Genomic DNA, 19,607 nt, shown 5'->3' on the forward strand with positions numbered 1-19,607 from the left:
TAACAAAGGCTTTGTAAGTATGGGTCTGTGTAATTTGGAGTCTGTGTGCAGGGACAAAAATGACAATCTGCAGTTTTTGCTGGGCCCTTTGCAGAGTTGGTTTTGTAGCCAAATTGAGATCTTAAGTGCTGTAGAAGTGGTTAGTGACACATCACAAATAAATTACAGGAGCAAACCAGAGCAAAAGCTGATGTGTGGCTGAACAAGCAAATACAGTGCAAATTTGTGGGGAAATTAAACTGCATGGCCTGTCCATAGCAGTTATGATCAGGACAAAAGTTGCTCAAGAAATTTGCCAAAAAGGAAAATTAGAGTTTTCCCCCCTCTTCTGCTATCATTTGACAGTGGAGAACAGATCTTTGCATTCTCACATCCCTCTGCAAGAGGTCTGGGTTTGATTCACGTGGATCCAGAGGCTTGTGGTGCCAAAACAGGCAATTTCTGTACTCGTGTCTGAAGGCCAAATATATGGGTATGATTTCCTATAGTTTACAGTTACATGCTGGATCAGAGCTGTGTGTTTCATAAGCTGCCAGTCCAATTTAGCAGGGTCTGGGGAAATGTGTCCCCCAGGGAACGCTTACAATCAGCCTTGTGTTTTGGGCTGATAGTGCCTGTTTTCTGGTACACACGTTAGCAGATCCATATGTGAAGAAATCCAAAAGTCCTTCCATCCAGCTCCTGACCTGGGCACTGGCTCAGACTGCTGCCCACTGCTGATTTTCTGCTGGCTGCTTCCTCCAGTTCAGGAACTGTCCACTCTGGGAATCACAAATGCACACCAGGGATCTATGCAGGAGCTGTGGGTCCTGCACAGGTTTAAAAAAAAGAAATTCTGAAAGTTTTTGAGTGTTTGGAAAAGGCTCATTTACATCTTTCCTTCTGCTCAGCAGAGAGAAATGAGGGGCAGGAATTCAATGTCAAGGAGTTCATTATGTTTGTGGTGTCTGTTACAGACGCTGTTGGCATGTTTTGCTTCCCAGCAGTCTCCTTGACAAAGGTATGATCTACTACATCTCTCTCCTGCTCTTTTATTCATTTCTTTCTGTTTTCCTAGAGAGCAAGAGTAGAAATTAAAAAAAAAAAAAAGTTGGCTTTAGGAAGTACACTGTCCGCAATATTTTCTTTTTGCAACTCTGAACTATTTTCACTGCAGGTGTGTTGTTGTTTCTGCCAGATCACCTGGCAATTGATTGTGGATTCTGGGAACTTCAAAGCTAAATGTTCTCATGTAAAATTTCTGTTTCAGCGACTGACACTTTCTATTTCCTTGTAATCTCATCATGGCTGGGAAAGAACAAGAGTAACCAGCTTTTGTAAATCTCATATTTAGTAGTCCTTTGCATCTGACTATTCAATTTTTTCTTTTCCTTAAAAAATGTGTTCAAGGTTTCACAGCTGAAGATAAAGATTTATTGTTATGATCCATCAATATCGCCTGAAAAAACTCCCTAGAAACCAGATAGAGAGAAATATAATTCCTTTGTTGTGACAGAGATAAAAAGTCTCCTGAGCCTTGAAAATGTGAGGCTTCTCTTGCAGGACTCTTGGTTTCCTTGAACTGAAGTTTCCATCACCAGACCGTGTTCTTTGTGATCTCACTTGAATGTCTCCTACACTTTTCTGCATAAGATGAAATAAGAGGAAATTTCAAGCAGTCTCATTTGAATCAGATTTTCATTTCTTTCTCACGAAAGAGGAAGATTGGGATTATCCTAACCATTGATGGTCTTCCCACTGCAGCAGGACCCGCTTCATGCACAACCCTGCCAGGAGGTTAACAAAGGAGATTTGGAAGTCCATGAGTTGTAAAAATGAAAACAGAAAAGAAGCGGCATCTCCAAAGCAAAAGGGATGTTTTGCAAGCTGCATATTTGGAGTGGTTATTTTGGCCCATCAACTCCAGAAGGATCTGCAATAAACATGCTCGGTCCTTTGTGATTTTATGTGATTTTATTTTATTTTTTATGTTGATGTCGGCCTGATTCCAAGTCACTCTTCATTCCAATCTCAATGTATATCTCCCTTTGTGGCACAGGGTTTATGTGCAGGGAGGATTAGTGTCAAAAAGTGGGATGAAAGGAGCAAAGAATTTGATCTTGTTCTTTTTTCACCCTGCATTTTTTGCTGTGTGGCAATTAGGGAGGATGCTGAAGGAGCAGCCCTTTAAAGTGCCAGCAGCACTGGCAGGGACAGTGCCACATGTCCCCTCCTGCCGGAGCAGTATTTGCACTGTGAGCACCCCATGGCCACAGTGCTCCCAACACAGACCTGTGTGCTGCTTCCTAAAACTCCTAAATATTCAAATACGTGAAAAAAATCCCAAATATTCCCACATATGTCACCTACAGAGCCTATCCAGGAGCCTGACCCATCCCACCTACAAAAAGTTGCTACTGCAAGGGCAGAGGGCACAGGGAGCCCAGGACAGAGCTGTGTTCATGGGGTACTTCCATGCTTTCCTGCACTCTACAGAGAGGACACAAAGCGTTTCTCAGTATTCCATAAGTGCCAAACCAAAGTCACTCCAACGGTGCCTCCCACGGGTCCCAGCAGCAAGGCAGATGCTTGGGCAGGCTGCAAATGTGATCTCAAGCCTCACCCAGGATGGAGATGAGGAAGGCAGGCTAGAGCTGAGTGTTAGGACTAGAATTTAAAAAAAAAAAATTAATATAGAAGTTGGTCTGAGTTAGTCTCATAGTTAAAGAAAATTCTGTCTTAAAGTTACAAGTTTCCCTTAGATCTCTAATTTACAGAGGTTCTACCTAACTCTTGCCCCGTTCAGTGGGGCAGGCTGCATTCCTGATCTCTGGTGTTTGAATAAAAGAATCAGGTTGATTGAAACCAAAATGTTCCTTATATGAGCTGTTTTGCAGTGCTGTTGTGCCAATATCTGTTGGTTGTTCTTGAAAGCTTTGGGTTGAGAGGTGGTAGATGCCAAATATTAGGACAGTGGCTGCTCCCTCATTGAAAGCAGAGCCTGGTTCCACAAGAATGAAGTTAATGAGCTGCCTTGGTTTCAGGAATGGTGAAATTGAGGGATTTGGGAAGGATCAGCTCATTGTAGGGAGCGCTGATATTCCATCTGTGGAGCACCAGACCTTCAGGACATTTTTGGAGATTGTAAAATACAAGCCAAAGATTGTAAAATATGAGTGAAGGCTCATAAAGTATGATTAGTGGCCACCAGCAGAAAACGTCAAGTATCTGCAACACAGGACACCACTTATTTAAAAGAAAGATGATCCATATTATCAGAGAATGCAGGCTCAAGGGATAGAGGAGCTAATCCTTGCTGTCAGTTTTCCCATTCAGAGGACAAGGAAAAATATTCTGTTTGCCTATTTCATGACTTCTTCACTCATGGTAAAATTTCTTGAGAGGAGGCCCAGCACAAGGGGTTTTGTCCTGCTTCAGCATCACTTCAGAGGGTGGATGGGGTTTGGAGCAGTGCAGGGCTAGTGTCAGGGCTTTGACCAGAATGGAATTTCTCTCTTCATGTTTAGGAAGCTTTCTGAGGCCCAGAGGGGAAGCAGTGTGCAAGTGCCAAGCAGCACAACTGAGAGTTAAACTAGCCTGAAGTTTATACACCTTCCTCTATGGGTTTAAATTCTCCTGTGTATGTGAATGAGGTTGGCTGCAGCCAAAAGAGGTTTTCATGAAGTGGCAAAGGAAATCTGTTTTAACAGAACAGGTTCCTGAAAATATCCTTACACTACTTCTCTCTTTATGGTTTGACTTTTCTCCTTGTTACAATGGCTCAGGCTGGAGAGTCTGGAAAAACATCAGGGTAACCAGGGCAGAGGGAATATCAGATGGAGATGAGGGATAGATAAGAGGCAAATTACAGTACATTTCTCATGGGTCATTTGGCTCTAGTCTTGAAAAGAAGAGAAAAAAAAATCCCAAAGTTGTAAAAGAAAGAAAAAGAGTCAATGAAAACAAATAAACCTGCCAGTGTTGCTGATTTCAAAGGCCTATGAAATGTGCATATATGCTTCATAGTGCTCTGCTGTTTTAAATGAAATGTTCCATCCTTTAATCCTACTCACTGTCTCAGAAGTTAATTGTACAGTAAGATCACAATTCTCTCTGCCAAGGCTTTCCCTTTGTATTCTATTTTTTTTTCTCCCTGTAAGCTGGCCAGCCAGAGTATCTTTTCCTAGTTCTGTACAGTTTGCTGTTTTCTGTAGTATATTATGGAGTTCTGTGTAGCTTAATAATTTGTTCTGGTCATGCGAGGAAATGGGCTCTTCAGTTCTTGCTGCTTGAGGGAACCCAAAAGTTGCTCCACTCTTGGATGTAGACCTTGCAAAAGGTGGAGCCTCAGTGAGCAGATATTTATGGTCTGCAGCACTGCAGCTCTTTCTAAACCTATGCAAAGGTTATCAAAAGGTGGGGTGTAAGAACTGGGCAGTAAAGCCTGGAAGGATAAAGAGAGAGAAAGAATATATAATGTTATATACATGAAGAGCCATCCCAAGTTTTTGCCCAGACCTCAGACAGAACATGTTAGTCATTTGAAAATTTTTGCATCATCTTTTTCCCTGAGCCTCTGCTCTTTCTTATCCTGGCCAGAACCAGCAGCAGAAGTGCCGGGGGGAGGAAAAAAAAAAGAAAAAAAAAATCTGTTTTCACTGTATTTCTGAATCTGAGCCCAGGTTTGTGAAGGATTTGGCAAGGATTTACAAACCTTTGAGAGAATCCGAGTGGAGATCTAAGGAAACCCGCCTCTCTCCTTTAAAAAGCAAGTTGCCTTGGCCAGAAATTGGGCAAAAATTGGTTGTTCCAACTGATGTTTCCTTTGAGATTTTGGATTTGAACCTGAAACTGCACTTTGAGAATCAAATTTTTCTCTAACTCTAGATTTACACTGGAGCAAATACATCACAGTCAGTGCTGATATTTGTGTGCAGCCCAGTGCGAGAAGAGTCTGGCTCTGAGTGCAGGCTCACATGAACAAACCATGAGAGGACCCAGCACAAAGTCTGGAGTAGTCCAGGCACCAAATTTATTCCAGGCTGTTGCTGTGGTTCAGCCTGTTAAGTAGATCCTACATTAACAACCTCCAGGAGTGAAGTGATTGCATGAAATAAAGCTGTGGCATTTATTGAAAGTCTTTTCTGAGGTCAAAGAGGGCTGGGCAGGGATGCACCCTTAGTGTTCTAAGATGATAATACTGATTAACAGCAAATAATATCCTTTATGTATTGGGTGAGTTATTTTTCCTCTCAGTCCTATAGATTTATTCTTACAATAGCAATTTGTGTATTTTTAGGACTGTCCTGCTGGAAAGCCTGGGTTTCAAAGCAAATGGTATGAAATTGATAACCTGACAGTTGTAAAAATTCTCTACTTTAGAGCAAGGAGGTGCTCTCAAACTCTGTTGCAGGATAAAGAAAACCCAGACCCAAAGGATTTCCATATTTTCTACAGTAAACTTATTTTCCTGCTAATTTTTTTTTACATATTTCTTTAATTGGGTGAGTAAAGCCTGAGTCACTATCCTAGTGGTAGAATTAATTCAGTTTGGTGAAGGGAAACCTGGGATCAATGAACACCCAGAGTTTTATAGCCACATTAGCTTTTACTTTGCATTATTTTTTGCTTAGGGGTCAGTCTTAACTGTAAAACCTGTCAGTGATGTAAAAAACCCAGGTCCAGGTTTAGCAGGCTCACCTGAATGGATTAACAGTGTCACAGAGTGACACAGAGTTCAGCAGGGGCTACAAACCTATCCAAGGAGCTGGATTTACATTTGAACAATTATCCTAAGTGGCTTTTCTTGGATCCTTATCGTTATTATATTTTTTTGCCAAAACATTTCTCCTCTCTCGTAACGGAAGATCAGATTTGGGGCCTGCAGAGGACATTTTGCTACAGCAGATAAACCGAAATTCTTTCAGAGCTGCCAAGCCTGCATGTGCTGACAGTGCTTTGCAATTTATGCTTGTGGACATGACCTAGCAACTGCCTGGGTTGGATGTGGCTGGAATTACAGTTGCACACTTGGATTTCAGTGTGAACACAGGCAGTGATCTGGATCTAAACCGGGACCTGAAGCCTCTCACTTGTGGTACTGTGGTTCTGCTCTGGTTCAGGCTCTGTCCCAATCACTGAAAGATTTATACCTTTATCAATAAATTATCATGACTTTTACTACACTTACACCAGTGTCTTAAATTAACACTAAACTCAGTGTAGATGAGGCACACTTCCTGCTGCATGTGATTTATGGCAATCCGTCTGAAATGAGGAGCAAAATTGAATTTGCCAGCAAAGGCAAATCTTTAACATCAGGTCAGACACAAATTTTATTACATGTCCACTGCTAAAGAGAGTTGGTAGATTGTCTTTTTTTTATACAGGTTTTTTATAGACCTGTAACACTTCAGTCTTTAAAAAAAAAAAAAGGGGGGGAAAAAAAAGGAAGTTAGAAATATTTTGCAGGTCTGAAATCTCTCCTGTGTCTTTGTGTCAGGTTGGAGGTGACAGACAGGACAAACGTAGCAGTTATATGGCACTGATAAACTCTCAGCTTGAGGGCTGTGTCCCCTTTTGATGACCTGCCTTTGGGAAAGATGTGGAGAGTGCAGATAAGAGCATCAGAAACAAGCAGAGGTCTTAAAAGCAGTGAGAAAGGCTGAGGAAATAAGATGGTTTTAGCCCAAAAATGAAATGATGTACAGGAGATATAGTAGGCTTTCAAATAAGTAATAGGTTTGGTAAAGCAGAAGGGAACCCAATCTCCCTGTCAGGGGTTGAATGGCACAACTACTCCTCTAATAGAGCAAAAAATATTTAGGCTGACCTTTAGAAAAAACCCAACTTTCTGACTATAAAGGAATTGGAACAAGGGCTGCAGGTTACTGGGACAGTGACATAGTCCCTGTCATGTGTGGTTTTAAGGGAGCTAAATAAAAATTTGCTTGGTGACACAGGAAGATGCCTTAGCTCCGGGGTGAAGGGCTGGCAGCCGTGGACTCTGGACAGCCTTTCCAGACTCGCTTTTCTGTGACCCTACGACAGAGGGCAAAAGGCAGCTCTCACACTGGCATCAACACTGCCTCTGCAAAAGGACAGTTAGCTGTCTAATCACCCAGGACTGAGAAATCACAAGAGGAAAAGATAAATTGCAGCTGTGCACATCTGCCAAATGGCCCCATTTCAAGGTCAGCTTTCAGTGCAGTTGCAGTCGTGGCTCTTGCCACTATCTTCAGAAAGAATATCCTGTATCTCAAAACTGTTCTTGCTCTTCTCTGCAGGTACTGAGAATCTCTAGGTGTACACTGCACCCTGAAACTTGGGGCACTCTGTGTGGGTTGGGCAGCCAGGACAGACACGTGCTGGGTGCCTGGGCACACACTGACTGAGTGGTCACTGCTGCTCCACAGAACCCTGGGGCCAGGATGAGACCTGGAGGGACACAGGGACTACTGAGACCTGTCAGCCACACAATGTTGGGAATCACACCAGGATCTGTCACAGGCTGATGGAGAGTGTTCCAGGGCTGTCCAAAAAAAAAAAAAAAGTCTTTGTCTAAATCATGTACCATGGTTTAGGCTGGGCTGACACTTCTGAGTAGTCTTGGGAAGAAAAGTGATTCCCTGGGGCCCTGTGATTCCAGCAGATTTACCCTGTCCTGCCGTGTGCTGAACCCAGTAGGTAAAGGATAGGACACTCTGCATCAGTATTGAAAATTGAGATATTTTGAGGCTGACTTCCTAATTCAGGAGCTGTTGGCTTTTGGTTGTTGTTGGTTGGGGTTTTTTTAAGGAAATGTAGTGCCTTCTGTTCCTAACAAACTCACCAGGCAGTTGCAAACCATACTCCATAGTGTGCAGATAGCAAAGTTCCTACTCTATGTTGGATAGGATCTTACAAATAATCTCTTAAGTACCCTGTTTGTTTTCTTGTTGTAAAGTGACACTTGTCTTTGGAGGAAAAAAAAAAAAAACAAAAAAAACCCCAACAAAATAAAACAAAGGCAAATAGAGAATAACTGGGAGAAAACAGTAGGAAATTTCCTAACAATAATGTCTGGAAAACTCTGTGTTCCTTGCAAAAACAACCAGGAGTGCAAGAGGCTGCTGCCCAGCCACATCAGGGGAACTTGGGGCAACCACTCTCTGACCTAGAAGAAAAGAAAAGGAGGAAGATTTGCCAACCTCCAAAAAAACTTATCGACTCTAGTCACCAAAACCAGGTTTAATATGATTAAATCTGATATCAGCTGAATTTAAGAGCCATTGCCAAATGTGTTTGTGGCTCAGCACAGGGGTTTGTGGCTGGGTTTGGATGTGGAGCAGAGGTCCAGCAAAGGGAGCTCCTCACAGTGGCTCCCACAGGCAGGTGGGGCTGGTGGCCAAGGGCTTCACCTCATCGCCTGGGGACGAGTCACAGCCCAAATGGACAGGAAATGGGTTTGACAGATGAGACAGGCATGGGGATAATGGCTGGGTGACTGATGGGGTGGGCTGTGTGATGGGTAGGGCCGCTGAGAGACACTGCTGCGTGAGCTAAAAACTCCATTAGACTGAAACTGGAGCACTGCATGGATCCATATCCCTGGCTGAGGTTTGGGATTCACTGGATAACGGCAAGCTGCTGCACAGAACAGATTCAGAGGGCTCTTTGCACTGCAGCAGAGGGAAAAAGAAAACAAAAAACTGCATTGAACAAATAAGTTGATGAAAAGATCTGGGTGGGAATATGAGCATTGCCTGATATGATTTGGTGTCCCAAATGGCCTTAAACAGCCCATAGAATTTCTATGTCTAAAACAGATTCCAGCAAAGGAGACCTTTTATGATGCACTAATAGGCTCATTAGGCTTTCTCCAGCAAGGCATGCTCACAGCATCGTATGTTTTTTCCATTGCAGGAATTACACGTGTTTTGTTGTGCTTTGGGTTTTGTTTTGTTTTCCACATAGACTTGCCCTGACAGTTCCCCCATTCAGGTTTATATTGGAGGTACCATCTCGAGCCAATGAATTTTATGAAATATGTTGCTGGCACTCACAGAGAGATGCATAAAGGAAATATTCTAATGACAGTTGGAAAGGCTTTGATCCCTTTCCAAGACTGCACTCATGTCTTTGAAATGCGAGTTTGGCAGTGCTGGAAAGGCTGGGCTCTCTGGCTCTCTCTGGCACGAGCCCATGTGACAGACATAATGTCCTCTGTCAGGGGACCCACATAACCTTGAGAAGTGTAAGCAGTGCTCGCAGATTGCACTGGGTCAGATAGTCTGGGCTGATAAAGAAGCAGGGGGGAGTCAGCCTAGTCCAAAGCAATAACTGAAAGCTGTTTTGACCTGGTAACTGTTGGGTCTGCTGCCTGCGGCTACGGAGTTGGACATGAACTGCAAAAGTAGTTAATTTATGCCTCCTTGAGTGTAGGAATGTGGCGATGATGGATAGGGATGGGAGGTTATTAGAAACATGGGGAGGAAGGAGAGGAAGGAATTCCAGCTCGTGTTTTTATCTCTTACACACACACACACTGGTTCCTCACATTCTCTTGTCTGCCTCACGTGTGTGCAGTGTCCAAACCCTCACTGCCACACTCACATCTCTGCTCCTGCACGCTCACACAGCACACACTCACACACTTCCCAGGGCTCTGCCTGAGCTCAGGACTTGGGCATGTTTACGTGCTGGGGGTTGCTGGCTGCTTCCATGAAGGAGTTTGCATTTATTGCCTTCCAAGCATGATCTACTTGCACCTACACCCGGGCAGATCCTTCGCTAAAAATCCTCTTGGCATTCTGATCTTCCACCACTGAATATATCCTGCTCACTCAGAGCCTTCCCCTGGCTAACAGAGAAAAGTGGTCAGAGAAATATCAGAAAGTCAAGTCCAAAGGACTTAGTAGGATGGATTTACATAAGGCATGAGTCCAGTCTCAGTGAAGCATTGCCATCACTAGCCAATTAGTTAAATGCTGTCTGCTCTGGATGTTTTTTGCAGTAATAATCCATGTAGCCCTGGAAGTTGGAACACATGGGCTGTATGGAAGAGAAAGAGCAACTGTGGCCATGCAATGAGGAGATAAATGGGGATTGGATTGTGTAAACCATATGCAAAGAGACAGCTAAGAATAAAGAAATATTAGTTTAGATTATTTGAAACCATGAGTGAAGAGGAAGGATAAAAATGGTAATCTCAGGAGGGGAGTTGGATTATGGTTACTCCTACAGGGATTTGCATGTGCATAAAGCATCTGCATCCAGAGCCAACAGCACCGTCAGTCCAGGCAGCAGGACCTTCCTTCCCGCTGGGATACCAACACATAAACATTATTCTAGTCAGACTAGGGGCTTCTGTTTCTGCCCCTCTTCTTTCACAAAACATCACATCACTCCCACATTGTCTCTTACATTTTTGCTCACTGTCAGTGATGCTGCCATAGGTGCAGGCACGCACTGTCCCCTCCCCATGGTCACACCCCCTGTCACACATTCCCTCAATGCTCTCACACTGAGAATATTTGGAAGTGCACATCAGTTCTCACATGGAATTTCAAGCTATTGCTCATGGATGTGTCTACGTAGGAGCCCATGCTTGGAAAAGATGTTTTCTAAGGCACAAAGAAGATCCTGGGAGTAGATTGAGCAGAGCCTCAGAGCACTGTGCCAATCCAGGCAGGACAAGCTTGAGGAGCTAAGGGGAAGGTCTGTGTATTTTCCATGGATGTGTTGAGAACACTGGAGAGATGAGAAATGTGTAAAGGGTCACAGTACTGACCTGTCCTTCAGGATGTCATCCCCATTTGATTGGAAGATAAACACTGTACGGAACGGAAACATCCCCTTCCACTGGTGTCCCCAAAGAGCACGTCTTCCTCCATGAGTCAGCCAGGGCCTGGGGACACCCAGCCATGATCTATTTTGGAGGCAATGACTTCAGCAAGTGGCAGGGGAAGCTATTGTGGAAATATGAATGTGTTTTCCATTTGGGAGTCCTCCGGGGAAGGACAAAAAGATCTTGGTGCTGAGCCAGCTCCCCCATTTTTTTATTCACCCTTCTGGGAGCAAAAGCCTTGCAAAGTATGCAGGGAACCCTTCTCAGAGCTTGTGGGGGTGTGTGGTTTGGGAGAGCTGTGTGAGTCTTACACACATCCATGCACACTCACAGAGGGGGACTCCAGGAAGCAGGAATCAGCCTGCTCATGGTCATGGTGGTGTCAGTTCCTTACAGCCTTTGAACTGTGCTTGGCCCAGTGTGATCCCCCTCTCTAGGGTCTCCACCTGTCAAGGGAAGATACTACAACATAATCCCCTTCTAGTTTTTCTCCTATCACAACATTTCATATCAAAAGCCAATGAGAGCTGGAAACACAGAACCAATGGGTTTAATCTTACATTTTGTTTTCTCCAGCTTTACTATGAATTGGGGCAGTGCAAGCAGTGTGGCACCATGGTATGTGCACTGACAAGTACCTCCTGTATTCCAGTATTAAATCTACTCCTTTAAAGGAGCAAAAAGTACCTCCAACAGCCATCAAGGTTAAGGGATTGGCTTAGCTTGTCTGCAGACAGATTGCTCTGTGATTTCCAGGCATCCCAAAAGCTAAGGAGAAATACTGCTCACCCTAGGAGGACCTGAGGAACCTTAGGAATTTATGTCATGGTATGGTACCACTGCTGAGGAGAGCTCATGAAAAGAAACCTCTTGGCACAACTTTGCCTGTTGGGAACAGCAATTCCCAACCAGCTGTGGGATGTCAGGGTTAGGCCACATGGGTTTCAGCACCAGTGTCTGCCACTGGTGCTAAAGGAGTGGCTCTGTGAGCTGGTGTCAGTTGTGGTGCCAGCCTGAGGATGTGAAACTTGTTCTTGTGAAAGAAAATGAGAGGTAACAACAACAAACATCTTAGGGAAAATGTGCAAGCTAACTGCTGGTGTAAAAAGATTTACTGACCATAATACTTGGTTAATTACATTCATAATAAATAGATTCCTATACTTATCTTGAGAATGTGGACAGCTTTATGTATTTACCTTGGATTTTGTGGCCTTAGTTAATCAATGGTCTGAAGTTTTAGATGAGATTCACTACAGGAATGCAAAGTAATCAAAGTTTGGGAGTGGGTTATTAAAACATTTCAGGTGATTGATATGGAGGGTATTGTAAGACCTTTGCCTGGATTGCAGCACTTCTTCAGTGTTCTGCTGCTTTTGTGTCACCTTTAGGAAAAAAAATGCTTTTCTTTTTCTACAGGGCATACTTGGATGTCAATGAACTTAAGAACATACTCAAACTGGATGGATCCACACACCTCAACATCTTTTTTGCCAATTCCTCTGAGGAAGAGCTGGCTGGAGTGGCAACTTGGCCCTGGGACAAAGAAGCCTTGATGCATCTAGGTGAGTGATAAAGATGTTTCTTCTTTGCAAAGCATTCTTTTGAGGCACTAAGAAGGAAAGACAAATATGCGTTAAGCTCTGTTCTGATTTCTTATCATTCCTCTAATATATAGTCAGGGGAAAAAAAGTATTTCATGATTCCCAGATACTGGCTCACAACCAGGAAAATATTAGGTTATAAACCCAAAGCATATTATGGTATTTGTAGATGATGTCAAGCTGAAAGTATTTCACCTTTTCAGTGAAGCTACTTTACAGGGCATTCACTCCATGGGAGCAGTTTGCAGGTTGGGGGATAGGTGTGGGGATGAGACAGAGGTGAATCTTTAACCTTAGCCTGTTACATTCTGATCCTTAGTTCATTAGCAAGTATTCAATTAGCTCACAGACTGTAGCTAAAATCTGCTGCTATTTTTCTCTACCAATGTGCAAAAGAGCAAACAGCTTAGGGATTGTATTTCTAATGTTCACTTGAGTGGAACTGGAAGGAGTTTACTACCCTGCAGATTGCCTGGTGTGTTTCATAACCAGGTTGCTGCTGGAACCTGGGGATCCAGACAAAGCTCTGCAGCCTCCCAAATGACTCACTGCCACCTGCAGTGCCACTGGACCTGTGCTCCCTGCAAAACGTCAGAGGAGCTTCAAAAGGTTCAGAAGGCACTGACTGAGTCAGTGTGAACTTCCCCTAACTTCACAAACATCCCTCCAGCTGCAAACCTGGCCTGGTCATCTCCTCTGAGCAGGAGGTCACATAGGTTTTTCAAATATTTCACCAACTCATCCAGACTCTCCTAGGCTGGAAGTGAAGTCCAGTTTAAGTCAAGTTAAATCTGTGACAGACTGTTTCAGCCAGTTTTTTATATTACCCAACCCCGTGTTGAGCTAAATAAAAAAGATATGGTGACTATAAACCTATATGAGGAGAACAAGCAGCGCCTATTATCCTAAAACATACAATGGAAGTCAAGCTGTGTGGAATAACCATCAGTCAGAGGGGCTTTTCCAAGGTCAAAAATACCCCAAAGATGGGATGTTACCATGTCTTTATGGTCACCTGTCCCTGCAGCCTCTAGAGAGAGGCTCCATGGTCAGACCAAGCAGTTGGCACTGACTGCCCTCCTTCAGTTTATTAAATGTTTTATTACAACATCCAGCTATGCAGCTGCTCTGGAAGAAGTGTGAGCAAATTTCCCTTCCCAAGGAGCAGCATTTACACACTGACACTCCTGCTGAGCTCAGCTGGAACTGAAACCACTTCCACCCTGGCTTGCCTGCAGCCTCATCTCTGGGGCTCCTACTGGGAGTGCTCAAAACAGAAGGGTCCTGTAGCTGCCCAGCAGTGAGCATGCCCCAAGACAGCATCTGGCAAAAACAAAGATAGCTCTTAACCCCAGCCTTGACCAGCACCCACAGTGATGGGATTTCTATCACTTGGGGATGACAATCAGCGTGGATTTCTGGTTGCGGGTTTGATCCTTGTGTGGGCCATTTGCTGAAGAGTTGGACTCAATGATTCTTGTGTGTTCTTCCCAGACCAGAAAGTTCAAAGACTCTGTGAAACATTAGCCCCAGTGTCACTGCACAAGTGGGATATGGCTGCAATGTAGCTGCTCCTTCCTTAAATGAGGATTTTCACAGCTTCCCTTGGTGTTGCCATGGGAGGGAGCAGAGAACAAGGGGAGAGCTCCAGAGTGCCAAGAAGAACCTACTGCAAGAGGGCTGGGGCTCGCCCAAAGCCCTGATGAGTTCTTCTGTCACTTCGTTAAGCTAATTGTCAGCATCATGCCTGAGCAAAACAATTTAAATTCAGCTCCTACAGAGCATTGACAGAGTTCATTGACCAAAAAAAAAGATCTCACAAGAAAAAAATAGACATTGGACAGCAGATAAAATTTGACTTGCTAGGGGGAAAAAAAAAAGTAAAAAATAAATAAATAATGCTCATAATTTCCTGTCATAATAGCCCTCCCAGACCTGTGCTTGGTTTGTAAGAATTCATCTTTAATCTTTTTTACTCTCTTCTATAAATCCAATATGTACTTAATAAAAAATATGAAATATGTCCTGTGGTGCAGATCTAAAGGCTGGGATAGAGATTGTCTGGGTGAGGGAGTTTATCTTTTCTGTAAAACTGCAATTGATTTAGATTCTTGACAGCTATAAAAAAATATAAATTTTCAACAAAGGCAAAAATAAAATCTCCCTCTCCAGCTGCCTCAGGGCTCTCCAATGCCAGAACAATTTAACCAGGCTTTACTGGAGGCATATCCTGCTGAGGAATTTCACCAATATTCCTGCCACTGAAAAAAAAAAAACCCCAAAAAAAAAAAAAAACCAAAACCACCACCCTCTGTAATTCTTTTTGGGATAGAGGACCCAAAAAAATATGTCAGGGTATGCTCTGCCTATAAATGGCTCCACCTGGGTAGAGACCAAACACCAGAGGAATCACAGCTTGTATTGTATAGGAAGGGTGAGAGAGAAATCATGGGTTTATTGTTGAGCTGCATGCTGGTAGGTCTGTATATAATTAATTGGGAATGTGGAGAACTGGTGCGAGGAACAGTTCAGTGCTATGTGTGGCATAAGACACAAGATGCTGCAGCGTGGCAGATTTTATTTACTCTTTTGTGTACATATTTACATTTTCTGTTCACTTTTTTGAAATAGTTTTTATGGATTTGTACCTGCCCATGGGACTCCTCTCCACCCTGTGCACATTTTCACATGTGCCCCTGCTCAGAGGGAAGATCTTTTTTCTCCTGATATTTTGTGCATGTGTTCCTTCAGGACATTCACAGTTCTCCTTCAGCACTGACACAGCTTTCAACTGAAGTGCTGCATGTTGTGTTTTGGATATTGTTCTTAGAGGAAGACCTGAGGTAATGGGGAAAATCAAAGCAGAACCACAGGCAGGGAGGTCTAGGAAAAGGGTTGAGCTCCAAGGAAAGACTAAAGGAATTACAGTGATTCAGGCTGAAGGGAAAGAGCCTGAAGTGGGGATGATGACAATCTCATAAAAGTTGATGAAAGGGGAGGAGAATCTTCTGTTCTTCATATCCGTGTGAGGAAGGACTTGAAGTCATGAACTTAAATTGCCAAAAATCAATTCAGATTAGATGTGAGTTAAATCCTTGCAGCTGTAGGGATGCTGAGTGCTGACATTGATTGCTGGGGCAGTCATGTCATCAGGGGTTGTGAAGAGGCAACAGGCCAGAGTGTGTGAGGGATGGTACAGACCTAATTGGCTTGTGAGTGGAATTTAGTGGACTTCTTAAGAACTTCATGGTCTCATTTTCCTCTAATTTCATGGTTTTTACAACCAAGTCCCCAGGCAGATGAGGATGAAGGGTCTATGGTGCATCAGAACCCAGTGATCTCATCTTCCCTGTGCTACAGCCACTGATAAAGTTCCCGCTGCCAAAACCTTTTCTCTCCTCATTGTCACTAAATTATTAGAGTACCATGTCCAAGATCTATATTCCCACTATAACTTTTACAAAGCAGTCTCCTCTTCTCATGGAAGGCAGGACACAAAAAGGGTATTAAATAAAGGGCTTAGAAAAGTTGAGATCAACAAGCTAAATAATGAAAACATCAATCATATTTTAAATACAAAGGTACACCTAACTGAGCTAAAAATATAGTTCACATGATTAATTCAATGTACTGCAAGTCCTCACTAATTTGCCATTTGCTTATTTGCACATCCCTTAATTCATACAACAGAAAACACCGTTAGTTTTCTTTGCAAAAAAAAAACATTTAATAACCACATAGTTCTTTCAGGGTTATCACATTCCAGGATTTCGTATTTTTTTGACACTTTAGACTTAATGCATATTCATTAGTGGACTGTGCAGTTCAGATCAAGCCAGGCTTGTCTGAATACATGAACAGTGTGTTTCTGACAGTTACTTCAAAGCTGCCTCCAAGACACCCTGAAAAAACTGCTCCAGCCTTGGGTGTGCACACTTTGCTTTACCCAGCTCTTAATTTGCAAGTATTGGTGGAGCATTCTGCAATTCTCAGGGTGTTTCAGAAGTTAATAGGCTTTTCTCACATCTTTACCCTGGGGAATATTATACAGAGTGTTCCAGGTGTGTTTTGTTTGACTCTTGGTGTCAAATACATTGCTTACACCTTTCTGGGCAGAGTCACACACTCAAAGCACATGAAATTATCTAAAATAGCATACTAAGAAGTAATTTCATGCAGGATTTTCCTCTAAGTTAACAAAAAAAAAACCTACCTTGAGTTTATTCAGTTGAAATAATAGTTGTTGCAGTGTTTTTGGTTTGGGATGTCGAGCTTTGTCCCACAGTTCCTTCTCCTTAGAGCCCCAGATTAAGGGTGAGATGAAATTTTGCTGGGCAGGAAATATGTCTTGTTCTGCAAAAAACTGTCTGTGCTGCAGAGGATCCAACAAACTGCCAGAGGAGCTACCCTTAGGAAGCTGTTCTTTCCCCTTTCTCCTGCTGTCCTGAGGAACACAAGGCAAACCTAGAAGCCATTCTCTTTCCCCTTGCAGGTGGCATCGTGCTGAATCCCTCCTTCTACGGAATCCCTGGCCACACACACACCATGATCCACGAAATTGGGCACAGCCTGGGGCTCTACCACGTCTTCAGGGGCATCTCTGAGATCCTGTCCTGCAGCGACCCATGCATGGAAACAGAGCCCTCCTTTGAGACTGGAGACCTCTGCAGTGACACCAACCCTGCTCCTAAGCACAAGCTGTGTGGGGACCCTGGGCCTGGCAATGACACCTGTGGTTTCCACAGTTTCCTGAACACGCCTTTCAGTAACTTCATGAGCTACGCAGGTACTGGCCTCTGCTTGGGTTGCTGGGGGGGTCTGTGGCTGAGCAGGAACAAAGAATTGTGATATTACCCCTCATCATAGGGAATACCCCAGCCAGGGAATAATGTGCTCTGACTCCATGATTCAGAAGGCTGAACAATTGCTTTATTAAGCTATACTATATTACACTAATACTATACTATAACTACACTAAAGAGATACTCAAGAAAACCCCGTGACTCTCTCAGACAGCCAGGACACAGCTTTGACCCAATTGGCCAAACAATCCAAACAATCATCACCTTCGGTAAACAATCTCCATAACACATTCCACATGTGACAAACAACAGGAGCAGCAAATAGAGGTAAGAATTGTTTTCTCACCGTCTTTCCCAGGAAAAATCCTGGGAGAGTGAATTATGTCTCTCTCTGTTCAGAGAATGTGAATACCACAACCCCTGATTTCTCAGTCCACTTCTTTATGCTGAAAAAGGTCTAGGTCCCGGCTTGATGAGGGATCAGACCTGATTGATCAGAAATCCCTTCTAGTTCTTCTTTTCTTTTATCCCAGTTTTCCTCAAATTCACAGAGTTTCATGTGAAGACCAGGCAGAAGTTTTGGGGGATGGAGGAAATGAGATAAGCATTAAGAAAACAGCTTCTAAAGGCTCTACAGCAAACCTGACACCCTATTTCTCTGAGATCTGGATGCCTGATGTATGAGGTCTTTGAAAAACTCAAATCCAGAGACTGTTTATACTCTCCCAAGGAGATATTGAATGTCATATGAATATTGATACCATCAAGGCTGTCAGATAACCCTGTGACAAGTGGACAACTAATGAGGCACTGCCCATGCCTCCAGGTGTCTGTTGAAATGCCATGTTTAGGTTTGATTTGGAATCACATCCCAGTTCCATCCTTCGGATGTGAATAGTGGGATTCTGCCTGGTCAAGGACTACCAGTGTGCTGTGCTGGTTTGTGCTGGGAGTGCAACAATAGAGGCTCCATATCAATGTGGTATGACCAGCCCTCAAAGCAAAAGCTGATATGGTTACAACTCTCAGGCACAGCTCTGCTGACCAGATGTGCATTCTCCCAACAGAGCACATCCTAAAGAGGGCATTTGCTCCTGTGACCCTGTCCCATTGGATGAGGCTGGAGTGGGGACACTGATGCACCTCTGGAAGCTCAAGGAGAGCTGAAAGCTCCTCTGTTATTTCTCAGAAGGAGCAGGGGATACCTTGAGACGTATTTCCCCTTATTTTGGGCTGCAGGGTCTCTCTGTGGTGACAGTCTATGACAGTGAGCTGACAGAATCAACAACATTTTAAAGGCAACCAATATACTTACAGACACTGAAGGGCACCTTTATACTCCAGGCAAAAACACAGATTTCCCACTCAAAAGGTCACAGGAGTGCTTATTCTGTAATAAAACTGTAGAGAAGCAAAGTGTTTAATGTCATCTGGGGCATGGATTGAAATGATTTATAACCAAAATGCTTTTATGCCCTTTGTGGCACTAGCTAAAAGCAATGCAGAGTTTTCTCTCTATTTTTCTATTTGTTTAGAGGGTGCTTTCAGGGACAAACACACTGAGTCAGCTCCTCAGTGTGCTCTGTGCTGTGGTGCCTGTGATTGTGCAGGGAGCCTGAGCATGAAGTCCAGCCCCATGGTAACATCCCTCAGATGAGACAGGGCCACTCCAGATGACAAAATTCCCCCACCAAATCTGTTTGTGTGGATGTGGTGAGCGGTAGAGCATGCCTGTTTCAAAACTCTGAGCTCTTATCTTCCAAAGAGAACTTGCCTTGCCAGCTGACTCGGGAGCTGAGGCAGAGGCAGACCACAGAGATACCCATCTGCTCCTGGGAGCTACATGTGTGCTGGTGTTCTGAGCTGAAACCTCTTCTTTTTCCTTGAAAAATTAAGTGAAGCAACATGATAGATATCTCTAGAGCTCAAGCATGAATCTGTTTGCTTTTCTGTTGTTGCCAGTGGAGTAAAATATATCAGGATATCAAATTGCTGTCAAAATACCTTTGAAACATGTAGGTTGAGGTCATGCAGTTCTAGGAATTGCCTTTCTTTCATTTCTGTTTTGCTGCTCATGTACAGCTTGATCCTATTGTATTTGTCTCTCTGTTCCTGTCCAATCCATCTACCCAGCTACCCCCAGCACTGAGCAAAGTGACTTTGACTTATAATTTTTATTTTTCCTGGAATAACAAGTTACAATGGCCAAAAGATTAGGTAGTGTGAGAAATAGGACTTGTAAATTATTTTTACAAGTCCAAATATCTGTGGTGTTCCCAAATAAAAGATAAGTTAGTATTTTAGATGACTTTTCATGAAATCATTATGAATTCTTCCTCTGAATTCTGTTGGAGTAATCATCCCAGCAAAGTATAGAATTTCTCTAATTATTGC

At 43.4% G+C, this 19,607-nt stretch overlaps 1 protein-coding gene across 3 annotated transcripts in view; it reads left to right on the plus strand.

Moving 5' to 3' along the window:
• The window catches only part of PAPPA (pappalysin 1), a 179,858-nt gene that overhangs the window by 39,159 nt on the left and 121,092 nt on the right, over positions 1-19,607 (plus strand). For all 3 annotated transcript variants that reach the window (XM_064393828.1, XM_064393829.1, XM_064393830.1), the window contains exons 3-4: positions 12,227-12,372; positions 16,904-17,197. In XM_064393828.1, coding sequence (XP_064249898.1) covers positions 12,227-12,372; positions 16,904-17,197 — 440 coding nt within the window. The remainder of the gene's footprint in view (positions 1-12,226; positions 12,373-16,903; positions 17,198-19,607) is intronic.

Source organism: Passer domesticus, chromosome 18 (genome assembly GCF_036417665.1).
Source record: "Passer domesticus isolate bPasDom1 chromosome 18, bPasDom1.hap1, whole genome shotgun sequence".
Lineage (NCBI taxonomy): Eukaryota > Metazoa > Chordata > Aves > Passeriformes > Passeridae > Passer > Passer domesticus.